The following is a 16,545-nucleotide window of genomic DNA, read 5'->3' on the forward strand; positions in this document are numbered from 1 at the left end:
ATTTCCTGAATTCTTCCAGGCATATTTTCGTTCAAAATTCCAGGCGAAGACAATATTTTTTTAATGTTACTCATTTATATGAAGGAAAAACAGAGCCATTAAAGCTTCGAGGCTGAAATATATCGAAAAAAACAGAATAGCTTTTATAATAAACATTTTTCACTTACATAACATTTTAATCTTTTATCACTGAAAATTATAATAAAAAATATGTATTGCATGTTCAAAAGTTTATTAAGTCACTGAATATTTAAACAGAGGTAGATAGATATATTTATAATATATTTTAAATATGTAATTCATGACTTGGTTTATCGGAAAATTGTTTATAATATAAGAGCAAAATTATCAGAGAGAGAGAGAGAGAGAACTTTTTTAAAAATTTTCCTGAATTTCAATAAAATTCCAGATTATCCATGTGTTTTTCCAGGAAGTAAACATCCTGTTTTTTTATCACGGAAACGCAAGAAAATGACGTTTTGATAAGAATTTAAATGTCACGAAGGTGTCATCATAAAATTAAATTCTATGGAAGGGGGAGATTTAGGTAAACACATGCAGATGTGTTTGTCTCGTAGCTGGTGGTACAATCACCGAAAGATGATTCTATATGAAAAAAGTAATAAAAAATGTAGAATAAAATGTTTTCGTATACATGATTTTGTTTTCGAAAAAATTAGCTTTGAAAATTCAAAACTTGATAACGCATTAAGCTTTGATTGATAACACGACAAGCTCAAGTGACTTTTAACAATATTGTGTTGCATATCAGTTTTTTCTCGATAATAGCTATTAAGACATATAACATATAAAAAGATACTTTTTTCTATTGTAAACTAAAGTTTATCTGAATATTTTATGCACAATAATACAATTTTCCTGAATATTTCATAATTTTCCAGGTATTTTTGTTCAAAATTCCAGGTAGAATTAAAGTATTTTTAGATGTACTTTTAAAATAAGTTTATTTATTACGATTTTTTAACATAAATAAAATATATTTTAATATTTTAAACTTCAAAAAAATTTATAAAATATTAAATAAAAATATAAACTCTCAAGAAATGTGTTATTTAAATGTAAGAAAAGTATCTTAAATTATTTTAAAATATCTTGTTGTTATAAATGGAATGTTATATTTTCAAAAATATAACATAAATAATTGTTTAATTTTCTAAAATTTAGTAAGAATTTTATTAATTTTTCATTATTATATAATAATATTATAAATTTTTCATTAATTTATTAATTTTTCAAATTTTGAAATCAATTTTCTCGAAATTCTTTTATACAAAAATATATTTTAAATTCTCGATTTTCTTACTTTTTTACGTGCAATTATTCCTTCTCAATTACCTACAATTATCACCTACTATTCTCACCTTCCCAGTTGTACGACCAATTACGAAGTCCCGCATCCACGTATTTACTCAAAAAATTATCAAAGTTTTTCTCGAATAAATAAATCAAACGATCGACAAGGTGACATTTATTAAATTGAACATGGTTAAAACGCGTTTAATTGTAAAAATTGATAAGAGAAATTGATAATAGGACAGAAGCGCCTACTCTTTGACATTTTACTAGCAAAACAGAAAATACGGCACCGTCGAAAATGAAAAAAAATGCCGCCAAATGCGGCAGAGTAAGCTTATAAGCTTGGATGAATTTACGCTAGAAAGGAGACGAGGGGTCGATTTTCTATGGATGTGGACGAAAAAGAATCTACGGTTGGATGGAAATGCGCGATGGTCCAGAGAGGCCACCCCCTCCCTCTCTCTCTCTCTCTCACTCTCATACATACATATTACGTCCTTTTTTTCAAACACACACCGTCAATTTTCAGATGCCATGCATGGCATTGCGGTTAGTCGACGGCCCCTTTTAATGCAACAGCAATAAACATTATAAATAGCACGAAACGTTCCACCCTCGGCCTTTGTAATTTACCTCGGAGGAGGTGACGGGAGATCGTTACTCTATTGCGTGTTTGCACGCACGAGCCGCGAGAGAGAGAGAATGGACATAAAAACGCGAGACGGGGAAGGGATTCCGATTAAAGCTGCACGTAATTCCATTTAATTTGCAGTCCTCGACGCTCCAAAGGATGATCCTGCAACTGCGGTGACAATTTTCCAGGTGCGAGGAATTAATTGAGGTAGATGAGTGATTAGCGAATACTGTGACATCTCGTGAGTTTCGCGTTTAATCGATCTAAATAACAGAGGAAAAATTTATATCTAAATTGTCAGTGGAATTTAGGAAAAAAAAGTCTTTCTGTAATGCTTGATATTAGGATTATTTATACTTATTATGTAGAGATATTCTTGTAAATAAATTCCTTGAAGAGTTCATAATTTTCCATTATTTTTGTTCAAAATTTCAGATAGAATTAAAGTAGTTTTTTAAATGCACTTTTGAATAAGTTTTATTTATTATGCGATTTTTAATATAAATAAAAAATATTTTAATCTATTTTAAACTTGAAAAATTTCATATTAAATATTAAGTAAAAATATTTAAAAAAATATCGTACAAAAATATTATAAAAATACTATCAAAAAATATATTGTATATGTATTGCGTTATTTGAAAAAAATAACGCAATACATATACTTGCGTATATACATATAATTGCGTATACATATACATATAATTGCGTTATATAAAAAAAAACTAATAGAAGAGATGTTGGAAAGAAAAATAAAATATAATTTCAAAGAATATGTATATTACATGTTATGTTATTTAAATGTAAGAAAAATATCTTTAATTTAATTATGAAATTATATTAAAGATATTTAATATAATTATAAAATAATTATATACATTAATAAATGTATAAAATAATATTAAATAAATATATAAATATATAAAATAAATAAATATATCAAATTATATTAAATGTATAAAATAATATTAAATATTAATATATTATTTAATATAATTTTAAAATAAAATATAAAAAAAAACTAATAGAAGAGATGTTGGAAAGAAAAATAAAATATAATTTCAAAGTTTAAATATTGCAAAAGAATAAATTTCTATTCTTTGAGTTCTTAAGCTACACAGTCTTCATAGTTTCAAAATTAAAGCTGTTTAGATTAACACAAAAACAAGATAATGAAAATTATCAATTTTTTTTATTAAATTCCCCGATAAATTTCCCAATAAAATTCCAAATAAAACTCCAAATTGAGAATTTCCTGATTTTTCAAAGTAGAACGCAAAATCCCTGAGAATATCAGATTTTCAAGGGAGTATAAATCCTGCTCTACTTCGACCATGATACGCAGAAGAATTTTCTCACAAAGATCGTAGATTCCAGCTGTAATATCGAAACTCATATTTATCCAATGCAGTGTGATTAATATTTGATAATGGGACTTAAATGTGCCAGAAGGCACAAAGGCTCGCTAGAATTCGCTGCTATAAATTCCACATGTTGCAAACAACGTTCCAGAGGAGAGAAAAAAATAACGATAAATTTTATCGTGACACCTAGAAACCCACCTACGTCAGCAAAACATTTTTTTTTTTTTTTTTATGTCAATCCGAAAGCGATCAATGTACAATTTCCGGTCGACCGTACAATAGAAGTAAAGCCGGGTCTACATTGGTCGTATCGTAAGGTTGTAAGGTCGTAGTCGTAAAAAATTGACCAATCCCAGTTGAAGTTCAGGAGAATAATCAACTGTGATTAGTCAATTTCTTACGACTACGGCCTTACAACCTTACGATACGACCAATGTAGACCCGGCTTTAAAGAGACGCATAAATCCTCTTCTCACGTGTTTCAAATCTCAAATATATTTGCAAAATATCTCTTCTCGAGCGACCTTGAAATGACAACTCGATGAGATGTAAACAAAAGCAAAATGATTCTTAATGCGTTAATGGTTAATGAAAATTTAAAGCAAGAGGCACGAAGTCGGGGGAAATCAGAGGAATGCGATATGTACATATATAGGCAGTCGTTATCTGAGAAAAACCTGTCGCGATTACGCAATCTATTCATCTTTTACGCGTTCGATGGAGAGGAGCCTCTCTTGAGCGATTCCTCGCCGATGAATCAGTGTCAGCGTAGGATATTGTTGTAAACGGAAACAAATACGTAACGCATATATTTCAGTGCATAATAGATCGTAAATACTTCGCGAGGATCCCCCGGATGACCGCGAGTGGCGATCGCGCAATTCGCGACATCGCGAGCCATTATAAAGGGAAACAATGCGTTACGAACAATGCTGATAGTAGTTGTGATAATTGCACGTGTGTACATAACGGTATTATTTCCATTATGAGCGATAATGATTGCGAAAGATATACATATTTCACGTCTCGGATAATTTTTATTGAATTTTTAATTTTTATTTTATTAGCTTCTTTATTTTTTTTATTTTTTATTTATTTATTTATTTTTTCCTTTAATTTTACTTTATTTTATTTTATTTTATTAACTTTTTCTCAAAGGCACATATTTTTTATATCTCTCGTCTGAAAAATTATTTAATTCCAGATTAAAATCGAGGCGTCAAATGTCACTCTCGCAGATGAGAGCTGCTAGAGCCCCTATTTTTTGCGTGATTATTAAATAGTGAAAATATTATCATGCCTGACACGCGAACTTAATTATAAGCTGCTTAATTAATAGTTTATTTCATTACGAAAATAAAATTTAAAAATTTGCGTATTCTTCGTTCGTTAATTCGACTTGTACCGAGAATCTCTCGAACTTTTGTCTGAAACTCTTTTTTTTATTTCTCGTGATATTAATCGATCAATAAATAGAATTTAATTATTAATTAATTACATGAATAAAATAATATCCTTTTTGATATCTCGTTATTCTAAATAGTTAATTTTTTTTATTCTAAATAGTCTGTTCCATATTTTTTATCCCTTTAATATAATTTTTACCACGTGTTGTAATTTTCAGCATACGTCGGTTTGAGGGTAAATTTATTTTTCGGTCCTCACAATTTTAGTTTGCTTTTGAAAAAAGTTTTTCTTTGTTTTTTACCGCAGACAAAAAGCTTGAAACAATATCGTCAAAATTGATACAATATGATGCAATTTTTAGTGAATATAGGTAACGAATGTGTGTAAACTTTTCACTTCAAACTTTCACCTGCGGGCTAAAAATCTAAAAATATAATCGTACGTTGGTTTTAGTTCACCTCTTTCCTCTCGTTCGCTTCATCCTCCGACAATAAAAAGTGAAAACATCGGTATTTGGTATAACGTCAGGCGTATTTTGTGTAATGTAAGGACACGTGACTTGACTGGATGATCGGCCTCGTGCTTCTGTCAATAAAGTGTGTTGTGTTTTCTCGGTCAACCAATCATCGACAGAATTAATCTAATATGAAAATCTTTCTTTAGAATCCGTCGAGTTCACCCGTATATTCCCTATAAATACTCCATGAATATACCTTCAATCCAGCCTTTGTACGAAATAGGGAGACACATTTTTTACTTATTAATTGAAGTAAATCTTTAATAAATGTCTATTTAAGTAATTTAATTTTCTGATATTGCAACTATAAATGTTCTTTCAACTCCCCTCGCTCTCATTTTTTCTTTATATGCATACAAGTATTTCTACCTGACCAAAAAATTTTAAACATATGTTTAACAAAATCTCCGATTTTCCCACCTCTATTTCATGCTATTTATCTCATTTAATTCTTTTTCGGAATGTCTACTCAAATTTTTGAAAAAATTCCCTGACAATTCCCTGATTTTTTAAGTATTTTCTAAGTATTTTTAATTCAAAATTCTAAGAAAATTCATCTTTTAATTAAATAAAAAAAGAATTTTTAGATATGGCTTTTTAAAATAATTTTTTATTGTGTGCTTTTTCTAATGCTTTTCACTCGCACGAGGCAAAAATGAAGAAGAGCTATTCTCCAAGTTTTAAATATTAGATTTGAAAATGAACTCAAAAGAACTGATAATGGTTTTCTTAAATAGGCATTTTTTACTTGCATAACATTTTCATTTTATCACTAAAAATTACAAAATTTTATAACAAAAATTATACAATGAGAGAGAGAAATGTATATTGGATATGTAGATTATTAAGATATTGAATTTATAAATATATTATAATTTGCAGTTTGACGAACATTGCAATATAAAAGCAAAAATATCAGAGACAGTTTTTTTTAATTTCATGAGTTATAATTCCATAATAATTTCCTGATTTTTTTAGGTATAAAAAAAATCCTTAAGAATTTCAGGTTCCACATTTTTTTAAAAAGTAAACATTCTATATAAGAGCAAGATGTTAAAGAAAAATTTTTTTAAAAATTCCTTAAGCCCCAATAAAATTCCCTGATTCCTCCAAGTACAAAAAATTCCTGGAAACTTCAAGTTTCCATATTTTTCTAACGAGTAGACACATCGAATATAGGAGCAAACTTATAAAAGAAAAATTTATGAAAAACATCCTCGATTCCCAATAAAATTCCATTCAATCTCCTGACAATCCCCTGCTTTTTCCAGGTAACATAGAACGAGAACTTCAGGTTTCTTGGGCTTTTTCAGCGAGTACATATAATATAAACCTCGAATATAAGAGCAAAATTATATCGGAGGGGAAAATTTCCTCGACTCCCAACAATAAAATACAACAAAATTCCGGATTATCAAAAAAATTCCCCGATTTTCTCCCGACAATAAGAGAAAAATCCCACACTTTTTCCGGAGGCCGAGAGGCCGTTTTTTGACAATCGAGCCACGTTGCAACAGGTAGGAAATCCCTCGCGCGCGAGGAAAGGAAAACCGATATGCTCGAGGCGGAGAAATATTTATGACAGGCGCCAGTGACAGACGGGGCGGGGCGGGGCGAGCCGCCCGCCTCGGCTCGACTCGGCTCGGCTCGGCTCGCGGCCGCGACGGACGCGGTTCGGAGCCGAGACCAGAGGTACGAGAAGAGGCGAAGGAAAATACACCGTTATACATGCATTTCGTTAGCTAATGGTCGCCCGACTATCCTCGAGCTTCGCCTCGAGAACCAGGAGATTATCTATCTATCTATCTCTCTATCTCTCTCTCTCTCTCTCTCGACAAATGAACCCCGCCTCGCCCGACGAGCAGACTCGTCGCGTGTCCGCGAACGGTATTTATTATATGTAATTTCATGTAAATCCGCCTTAAGTCGCCCTTTTGTCATCGCGCGACGCCTCCTTTCTCCTTCTCGAGAGAAGCGCGAATAAATCGGACGGAATCCTCGAGAGCGACGATGACGAAGGACGACGTCGGGGGAAAGGGTGGGAGGGGGCGGGAGGGGCGATGCCGGGCGTGAGAAATCAACAAGCCCGTTCTAATGAGAATTAATTACGATTAATTGCTTGAATTCCTAGACGGCGTCCACGCATCAATACATTTATTTCGCCGTCATGTGTCTATTTATCTATGTAGCGTAGCCTAAGAGCGCACATACGACTTTTACTCTAATTATACTCTCACCGTTCCTGGACACGTCCAGCTCGACGAGGTTCTCGAAGTTCTGGATGTCCGGCGGCAAGCGGTGTATTTCATTGTCGCTCAGGCCGAGCTTTCGCAGCCTCTGGAGTCGAAAGAAGTTCTGAAACACGGCACAAGATGAAACTTGGATTTAAATCGAGCCCATACAGCATTGCAGTAATATTGCGGCAATATTGCTCCAATGTTACAACAATATTAATAATATTGCTGTAATATTCTGCACTGTACGGGGAGAGAAGTGGAAAAAGAAAAAATAAATTTCCCCCGAACATTGTTTACGAAAAAAATGGGATCTGCCTTTCTCACCTTTGGCAGATCGCGGATGTGATTCGCGTCCAGCAGAAGCTCCTCGAGACTCCTGGAGTAACGTAGGATGTCGTCGGGGATGCAGGGCAGAGAGCAGTGACGTTTGTCAACGTATTCCACCTGCCTGTTACACCCTTTAAAAATCGGAATGCAGCGGAACATGGTACTCTAACTATTTTATTCTATTCTTCACCGTCTTCACGCGTATCACGTTAAAACAGCACCGTACATAATTTCTATCCCGGCGGATAAAAACCAACCGACGAACCAACCAACGAACGAACGAACGGGACGGACGGACGAACGGACGCGCGCTCGCGCCGTTATTTGCACATATCTTCCATCCGATGACGGAAGGAAGGAACGCACGACGCACGATTTCACACACGCCCTGCCTGGCCTCGGCTTTAAACACACACTCGCGTTACTCTCGGCCTATGCTTCGAGATCTGACGTCATCACGTCGACGATCACGTTGCTCGCGTTGCTCCCGAAAACCACGCGAATCAACCACGAACGAGTGCGAATGCACGTATCGGGACGCGTGTCGTTCCGATCTCCCCCGGTTCGCGGCGCCAGCGTCGTAGAAGTTTATATACCGGGTGTACGAGAAGTACCGGGACGGCGAAATAAATATCTCGAAAACTAAGCACTTTAGAAAAAAATGCTTCAGATGAAAGTTGTAAGGTTTCGAGAGATTGATTTACTGGCGCTATGAGTTTGACCTTGGGTGGCGTCGCCAAGGTCAGGACAACGTCACTTTGAATTTTTTAAATGGAACCCCCTATTTTTTATTGCGTATTCTTATAGTTTATCTCGAGAGCTTTCCAAAGCACTATAATTAAGTATTTTTTGGTTAAGTACTTTTCGAGTTCTGAGGCTTGAAATAATTTCTTAATTTTACATTAACTATAAAATATCTTGTACGATATTCACTGTTCGATGATTTTACTTTAATACTTTATTTACGCACAAAATAATGAGAAGAATCTATTGATGTAAAAAAAAACATAGTTATTTTAAGAAAAAATATGTATCTGTTAATTGCAAATTAGTTATGCTTGGTTTTCGGAATATTTTGTCCGAATACTTTTTGTACACCCTGTATACTACATATACCGTAACGCGTAAGATACATAAGATGCTTTCCATTTAGCGACGTAATTCAACACAAGTGTCATTCTATCTTTGTTATTCACTGATGTTAAAAAAAAACAAAATGACGATTAGGTTGACCTGAGTCGCTAAATGGAAAACGCCCAAAACGGAGCATCAGCTGCAGGTATGCGTAAAGTCCGTATTAGAGAGAGATTATGGCTTTTTATTATATTAGTTAAATAAGTAATTGATTATTATTCGATTAAATTATTATTCAACTTACAAGATCAAAATGACAACAGTCTCGATAACGATTTTGGTCTCTCACAATTTGCGCGCGAAATTCAAATCATCGTCACTTTTACAAATTTTTTTCTTTTGTATTATTCATCGAATCAACAATAAATGTAAAAGATAGAGTTAAACAAATAATATGAAAGAATTTAAAGAAACGTAGCGAATGATAATTTTAGTTAAAGTTTTTTGAAAAGTTATCAAATATTGAATTTTATAAATATTTTTTTCATTGTTTTATACAGACATATCATTATGCATGTATAATATATAACAGAATAAGGTAGAAATAAAGAGAAAAAGAAAAATAAAAAGAAAAAAATAGAAAAGGGATGATAAAATCGAATTTAATTAATGTATACACGTACATACACATACATTATATATAATATATGTATACACACACCTTATACATATACATACATATGTAATTTAGGATAAGACTATAATTGATGTTGCAAGGCTTTAAATCGTAAAAAATTAACCAATCACAGACAAATATGTGGAAAATAATCGACTGTAATTGGTCAATTTCTTACGGCTTAATTACTACACTACACAGTAGAAAATTTTGTGTTAAATTTAACATATTTCACATGTCCCAATTTATCCACTCTAATTTTAATGTTAATTTAACAAAAGGCAAGTATGTAAATAAATAACACAAGTAATATGTTTAAAAATTAACACAAAAGTGTAACACTTAAACGTTATCTGGAAATAAAGTTTATGTTAAATTAACATATTTATAATGTTAAATTTAATTAAAAGAAAATGTTATTCTTACATTTTTATGATAAATAACAGAAGAGATATGTCGATTTAACATATGGAAACTGTTATAGAGAGAAAAATAACACAACTTATCTGTTCATTTTAACATATAACATATTTCATCAAAAATTCGTGCATTTACATATTAATTGTGTTGTTTTAACTCTTCAGCCAGGTCTACATTGGTCGTATCGTAAGGTTGTAAGGCCGTAGTCGTAAGAAATTGACCAATCACAGTTGATTATTCTCCTGAACTTCAACTGGGATTGGTCAATTTTTTACGACTGCGACCTTACAACCTTACGATACGACCAATGTAGACCCGGCTTTAGAAACGATGAATATTAACTCAACGCAGAAATGTTAAAATAACGCAACGATAATATGTTACATTAACATAAGAGTATGTTAAAAATTTAACATAAAAATTTTTAAACGAGAAAATTTTAACAGAAATACAAAATGTTTTTTACCGTGTATATTAGACTTTATTGATTTTTAAATGGGCCTCTAAACTTCTAAAATGCATCACAAACTACTCCTAATTTTTAATTATTGCTGTAGTTCTCCAATGCAACTCTTTTTTCTGATAATCAAACTGAATTAGCAATGGCAATTCACACTTATATAATATTAAAGAATTCTTGCATACATAGCGCATCAACGTAGGATTGTAAGATTTCTTTGATCTTTCGTGTTATTGAGAGATTTAGAAAGAGAGAAGTAGATGTGGGGGCACGGATCTCTCATTCTAGTCTCTTTTGATTGGTTGAATTTTGTCGAAGGAGAAAGGGAACAGTACCGTATTCTTATAAGTTGAGACCTTAAATTTATTACTATATATGTAAAAACAGCATATAAAAATATTTTATAGAGTGATATTATATACAAATAATTAGTAATATGATTTCTGCTTATTTATTATGCAAAACGAGTGGGTTAAACACAGATAAGATATATAAAATCTAAAAGTACCTCCGGCCATGAACCGTTACTATCCCCTTACCTCTTTCTACGTCTGTCAACACGATTTCGATTCCATGTTCCGTCCAATACTATATGTCGATGATCGCTACTGATGATATCATACATACAGTTCCGTTCGTATTGAGATCAACGAAAGAAGGAGAAATAAGTTTGTCGTCACACACAAGTTACGTACGAAGCACGATTCAAGACGAAGAGCGTAAAATATTTTTATTTTGAAGAGCGCACATTAAGTAAAAGGTATACATTATCTCTATGTAGCTTTATATATACTGTAGAAGATCAGCATAAAAATTATGTTAAAAATGCCATATTCGCTTTCGAATGTTCGGTATAATGCAAGCTATAATTGCATTATACCGAACATTCGAAAGCGAATATGGCATTTTTAACATAATTTTTATGCTGATCTTCTACAGTATATATAAAGCTACATAGAGATAATGTATACCTTTTACTTAATGTGCGCTCTTCAAAATAAAAATATTTTACGCGGATGAAATTTGTAACAATTATTTTTTATTGCGCATACTAAAAGTTTATCAATTTCTTTGAAATCTGTCTTTATTTTCTTTTATGTGTATATATATATATATATATATATATATATATATATATATATATATATATGACTTATTATTTTTTATATATAAATAAGGAAAATATTGCCCCGTTATCTTTGTAACAAGTATATATATATATACTACTTTTATCATGTTTTGTAGACAAGCAATATTTTTAATTTATTTACATACAATTTTTAATAATAGTATTGATAAGATTATTCAAATATATTAAGAATAACTAACATCAATAATTTTTGAATGTCTATTAACAGTTAAGGTTTTATTGAAAATAATTACTAGTAAAAAACTGAAAAAACATGTATGTACAATGATACTTTTCAAAATTAGAATTATATATACATTATAAGAGATTACATTATACAAAATATATAATCTACTCTATTTAATATTTAGCTAAGACATTGATTATTTTCAAGGTTTTATTCTTTTTCTATCAAAAAATGATAAGTATAAGATAAATAAGTAATAAAATGTTATCCGAAAAGAGATAATATTTACAGCTACATGTTTATAACTTTTATTATTTGAAATTTATACTTTCAAATTTACTATACTTTTCTTATTAATTTCATTGTATATTCTTTATTCTTTTGTATTACAAAGATGTACATAAAAAATAATACTCTTTCTTAATTACTAAAACTCAATCTTGGGAATTTTCAGAGTATGTAATTTATATTCTATATATATATGTTAGGCTCAAAGATTGAAAACGCTCATTTAGCGAAAAAGTCGACCATTATGTGGTTTGATTCCTCAGATTTAACCACAATGCAAAATTGGTGACGTAGCACTTTCAAAAACGCTTACAACGCGTTTTCGCATATTCAAAAAGGCTACAAAGCGAAATTGGTGTTGAAATTCTTTTTGGTAATCAACCAAAACACGTGAGCGTTTTTTATCTTTTCGCCCAACATATACAATCTGGCTATAAAGTTTTAGGACTATTTCTACCAAAAATGAAAAAAGTTATATCTTCAATATTATTTATATTTCAATATATATTCCTTCTAATTCCACACAGAACTTGGCGCGTTTTTCCAGCTTATGTAAGACGTTCTAAAAATTCGGAACTGAGACGCTGTTTAATTGTCTTGTAACATTGTTTTGAATCTGCTTTACAAAATTTGTTTCGTGAAATCGGCTTCCTTTTGACTTTAGTTTAAGTTTGGGGGAACAGATTTTTAGATTTTTGCTAAAAAGTGATTGCAAAGATATGCATCGGAGTGTTATCATGCAGAACCAGAAACCAATCACGATTCCTTTTCATCTCAGATCGCACACGGCTGATTTTTGCAAGCAACTTTTCCATGACGGTCTGCCCTTTGCATAAAAAAAAATCAATGAGCATTGTTTTAATTCTTGACTTTTAGAATCGGAATATCTTCGCTCGTGGTAAATTTTTTCCAACACATTCTGCATTTTTTTTATCGTTTTATTGTTTTGATAGTAATTATTTAATTTTACACAGAATTTGATCGCGTTACTTGATAAACATTTCCATAACAAGACAAAACAAACTCGTCACACAAAACGGGTTCGAATATGAATTGTACTGAACCCTAATATTGATAAAATTTAATAGAAACGTAGTTAGAGATTAATACAAGAGATTTCAAAAGGCGAAAGATAGATGTGACTATTTGGTTTTCACGTTTTATAAAATTAGTCCTAAAACTTTACCCAAACCATATAAAATTATTATAATATACTACAAGAGATTATTTATATTTATTTGCATTTATTAATATTGGAAAGTAAAATTAAGAAATATAATTTTAAATATTGATCTTTTCGCTTTTTTAGTAAGCTTTAGCATTCATTATGGAAGCACACGCACGTGCCCCAGATCCTTTAGTAAAAACTAACGACATGGCCAGTAATTGGCAGTTGGAGGGAAGATTTCATCGTATTTATGAAAGTAACTGGATATATCAATAAACCAAATGATATTCGTGCAAACCTCTTGAAAAATCGGATTGGAAAAATTGGTATTGATGCAATACAAACTATGACTTTTGACAAACCAGAGGATAAAGATGACATGGATATATTGATTGAGAAACTGGAGGAATTCTTTAATCCACCAAAAAATGAGGTGGTCGAGCGATTTCAATTCTTTACAAGAGACAAAAAACAAAATGAAACCATTGAGCAATATATAAATATCTTAAAAGTATGTTAAATTGCAATACACTTTTTTGTTGTAAATATTTTGTGTTTTCTGGTATTGAAATATCTATCGTTTTCAGGAAAAAGCCAAAACTTGTAATTTCAATGAACTGACGGATAGTATTATACGAGATAAAATCATTCTTATTACTCAAGATAAAATACTTCGTAAACAATTTTTTGAAACAAAAAATTTAGATTTGCAGAAACTGGTAGTGATTTATAATGATTACAATATCAATATGGAAAAAATGAAACAATTCACTAAAGAAAATATCAATACGGAGAAAATAAAACAACTCACTAAAGAAAATATTAATACAGAGAAGATAAAACAAGTCACTAAAGAAAGTACAGAATCCACAAGCTCCACACCGAAATCGCCGAATAATGATACAAAGAAAAAATGTTGGAAATGTAATTGTGAACATCCACAAGAAAAGTGTCCCGCTTTAGGATCAAAGTGTACAAAATGTGGTGATATGAATCATTTTACCCAATGTTGCAAACGTCCCAAATCTGATCCTAAGCTAAATGAGGATAAGGTAATTATAACGATAATTAGCTAAAAGATTCTCTAATGCAATTAGGGTGTTCAAATAATAAAATATTTGTTTAAAAATATTAAAAATACCTACTATGTAACATATATTATTAAAATTTTAATCTTATATGAATAATGTGAGACTTTTTATTATATATTTTTTAATGTTGTAGATAAATAATTTATTAAATCCAACGGATCAAGCAAATGTGAATCTAGCACAAGCTAATGTTCCAAAGGTAAATAAAGTGAAAAAAATGTTGGAAAAATATAAAGAAAAGATTAATAGTAAATGGAAATACCACTAGTATTTTTTCCTATATACATATGCAATATATATCTATAATAATTCTACATTTATATCATAATATGGTATGGTATGCAATTTGAATTTGATTTTTTTATATTCTGTTTGTACAATTAGTTATATTACAAAAATTATATTACTCTTCTGAAATGTAATTTCTATTTTTATATAATAATAATATATTCCTGATAACACATGCACATATATACACATTGATATGTGTATTTTTTATATATTAAATTGTACTGCAAAGGCAAAAATTTTGAAAAGAGAAACAGATTATTCACTGAAATATTGAAAATGTTTGTGTAAATAACATAATAGACATAATAACATATTTTTTTTGGGAAATTAAATTTTACAGATAAAGATTTAGGGAGAAATAATTGAATATTATATACATAATTTTGTTGTAGAAGAAAAGAAACAGGAAGACGAAGAACAATCTGGCAAATTCTGACACTCAAAATATGGATCCCATAAATAACATGGTATTTACTTAAATATTTTATAAATTTTTATGAATTAGATTTTCATAAAATACATTTCTATGTTTTTATTGGAAACGCAATTGTAATAAAGGGTGTTTTCATAAAGAAAAAATATTTTTTAGACTAGTTTTCCGGATATTCCGACAATACCTGGTGATGCTGCAAATTTAACTTTTAGCAATATAATTGATCTTGTAATGCTCGGTGGATGTAAAGCGGGTCCAAGTTTACCTTCCGATAATAAAAAACATTTAAATACACGTATGTATTTCGTAGTTATTTATATTCATGTGACAAAAATATAAAAGAGTATTTTTTTATACAATAATATAAAACATCTAACTAGCATGCATGCACTAATTAATGTTTTATAATTAAATGTTAATCTATAAGCATCATAAAATATGCATATCGAATATTCGTATTTTTTTCTTTTACAGAGGCCAACAGATGTAATTATTTCAACAGCAGATATGTGAAGAGACATAATTGCAATAATGAAAGAAGTTGAATCGGAACTTAAATTGGATCACAAGAAAACAGATGTAACTGCAATAATAAAAGAAATCGAATTGGAACTTACATGAGATCAAGAGAAATTAGATAAAGATCCTTGTGTAATAATATCTTAATTTTCATTTTTCTTTAATCTTTTATGAATATATTTTGCAGAGTTATATAGCAATAATAATAATTTCTATTATAATATCTCTTGATTATAGAATTATTATACAGAACTGACAGTTATTTTCTAATTAGAACGCGGACTTGTTTATATTTCAAGAACTATTCTAAATCTTGTTGCTGATTTGTTTGAATGAATTCGAGAGCGAGTAAGATAAAATTTCAATTTATATTTATATTCGATCATTTCGTCGTAGAAAATACTAAAAAAAATATTGGACGAGGAGGGGAAATGATAATTTGCAATTTTGCAATGGAAGCAAAAGAAAAAAGTTTATAATCAAGAGACATAGTTGTCTTATTTAAAAAAATATATATTGATGATAATATATATTTTGTAATTTATAATATGAAGAATTCACATGTTTACTATATTATTATTATATGTATACACACACACACACACACACACACACACACACACACACACACGCACACGCACGCGCGCGCGCGCACACACACACACACACACACACACACACACACACACACACACAATAAAAATGTACAAAAGAAAAGTGTGTGTGTGTGTGCGCGCGGATTATTTATTAATTATAATTAATTATTAATAATTGTAATAATTATTAATAATTCACAACATTTTATATTAATAATAATTAATAATAATTATAGTAATAATTAATAATTATTATTTTATTGTACTTAATAAATAATCCATCAACAATCATTCTTAACGAAATAATTGGGACTAACAATCGATTTTCTATCAATTTGATATATAATAATTGAAAAAAAAATTCAAACACCTTATTACAGGTAATCTAATTTTATACTTTAACAGGACTG

At 30.4% G+C, this 16,545-nt stretch overlaps 1 protein-coding gene and 1 pseudogene across 9 annotated transcripts in view; one reads left to right on the forward strand and one right to left on the reverse strand.

The window, feature by feature from the left end:
- Nucleotides 1-8,328, reverse strand: part of Scrib (scribble planar cell polarity protein) — a 38,158-nt gene extending 29,830 nt beyond the window's left edge. For 4 of the 8 annotated variants that reach the window (XM_083104655.1, XM_083104621.1, XM_083104640.1 and 1 more), the window contains exons 1-2: nt 7,801-8,327; nt 7,477-7,594 (exon numbers count right to left, since the gene is read on the reverse strand). In XM_083104655.1, the coding sequence (XP_082960781.1) occupies nt 7,477-7,594; nt 7,801-7,962 (280 nt within the window). In that variant the 5' untranslated portion in view covers nt 7,963-8,327. Of the gene's footprint in view, nt 1-7,476; nt 7,595-7,800 lie in introns of all 8 variants that reach the window. The other 4 variants (XR_014439761.1, XR_014439762.1, XM_083104629.1 and 1 more) reach the window with 2 other exon arrangements.
- A 5,021-nt stretch (nt 8,329-13,349) lies between these two features.
- On the forward strand, nt 13,350-15,636 carry LOC145974763 (uncharacterized; annotated as a pseudogene). Its single transcript, XR_014439788.1, has 6 exons — nt 13,350-13,716; nt 13,793-14,257; nt 14,430-14,495; nt 14,980-15,054; nt 15,177-15,315; nt 15,495-15,636. The product of XR_014439788.1 is annotated as an uncharacterized LOC145974763 (transcript).
- Nucleotides 15,637-16,545: the final 909 nt, after the last annotated feature.

This window comes from Camponotus vicinus, unplaced genomic scaffold (genome assembly GCF_025532165.1).
Source record: "Camponotus vicinus isolate PSW18456_S1 unplaced genomic scaffold, iyCamVici1.0 SCAF_1, whole genome shotgun sequence".
Taxonomy (NCBI): Eukaryota; Metazoa; Arthropoda; class Insecta; order Hymenoptera; family Formicidae; genus Camponotus; species Camponotus vicinus.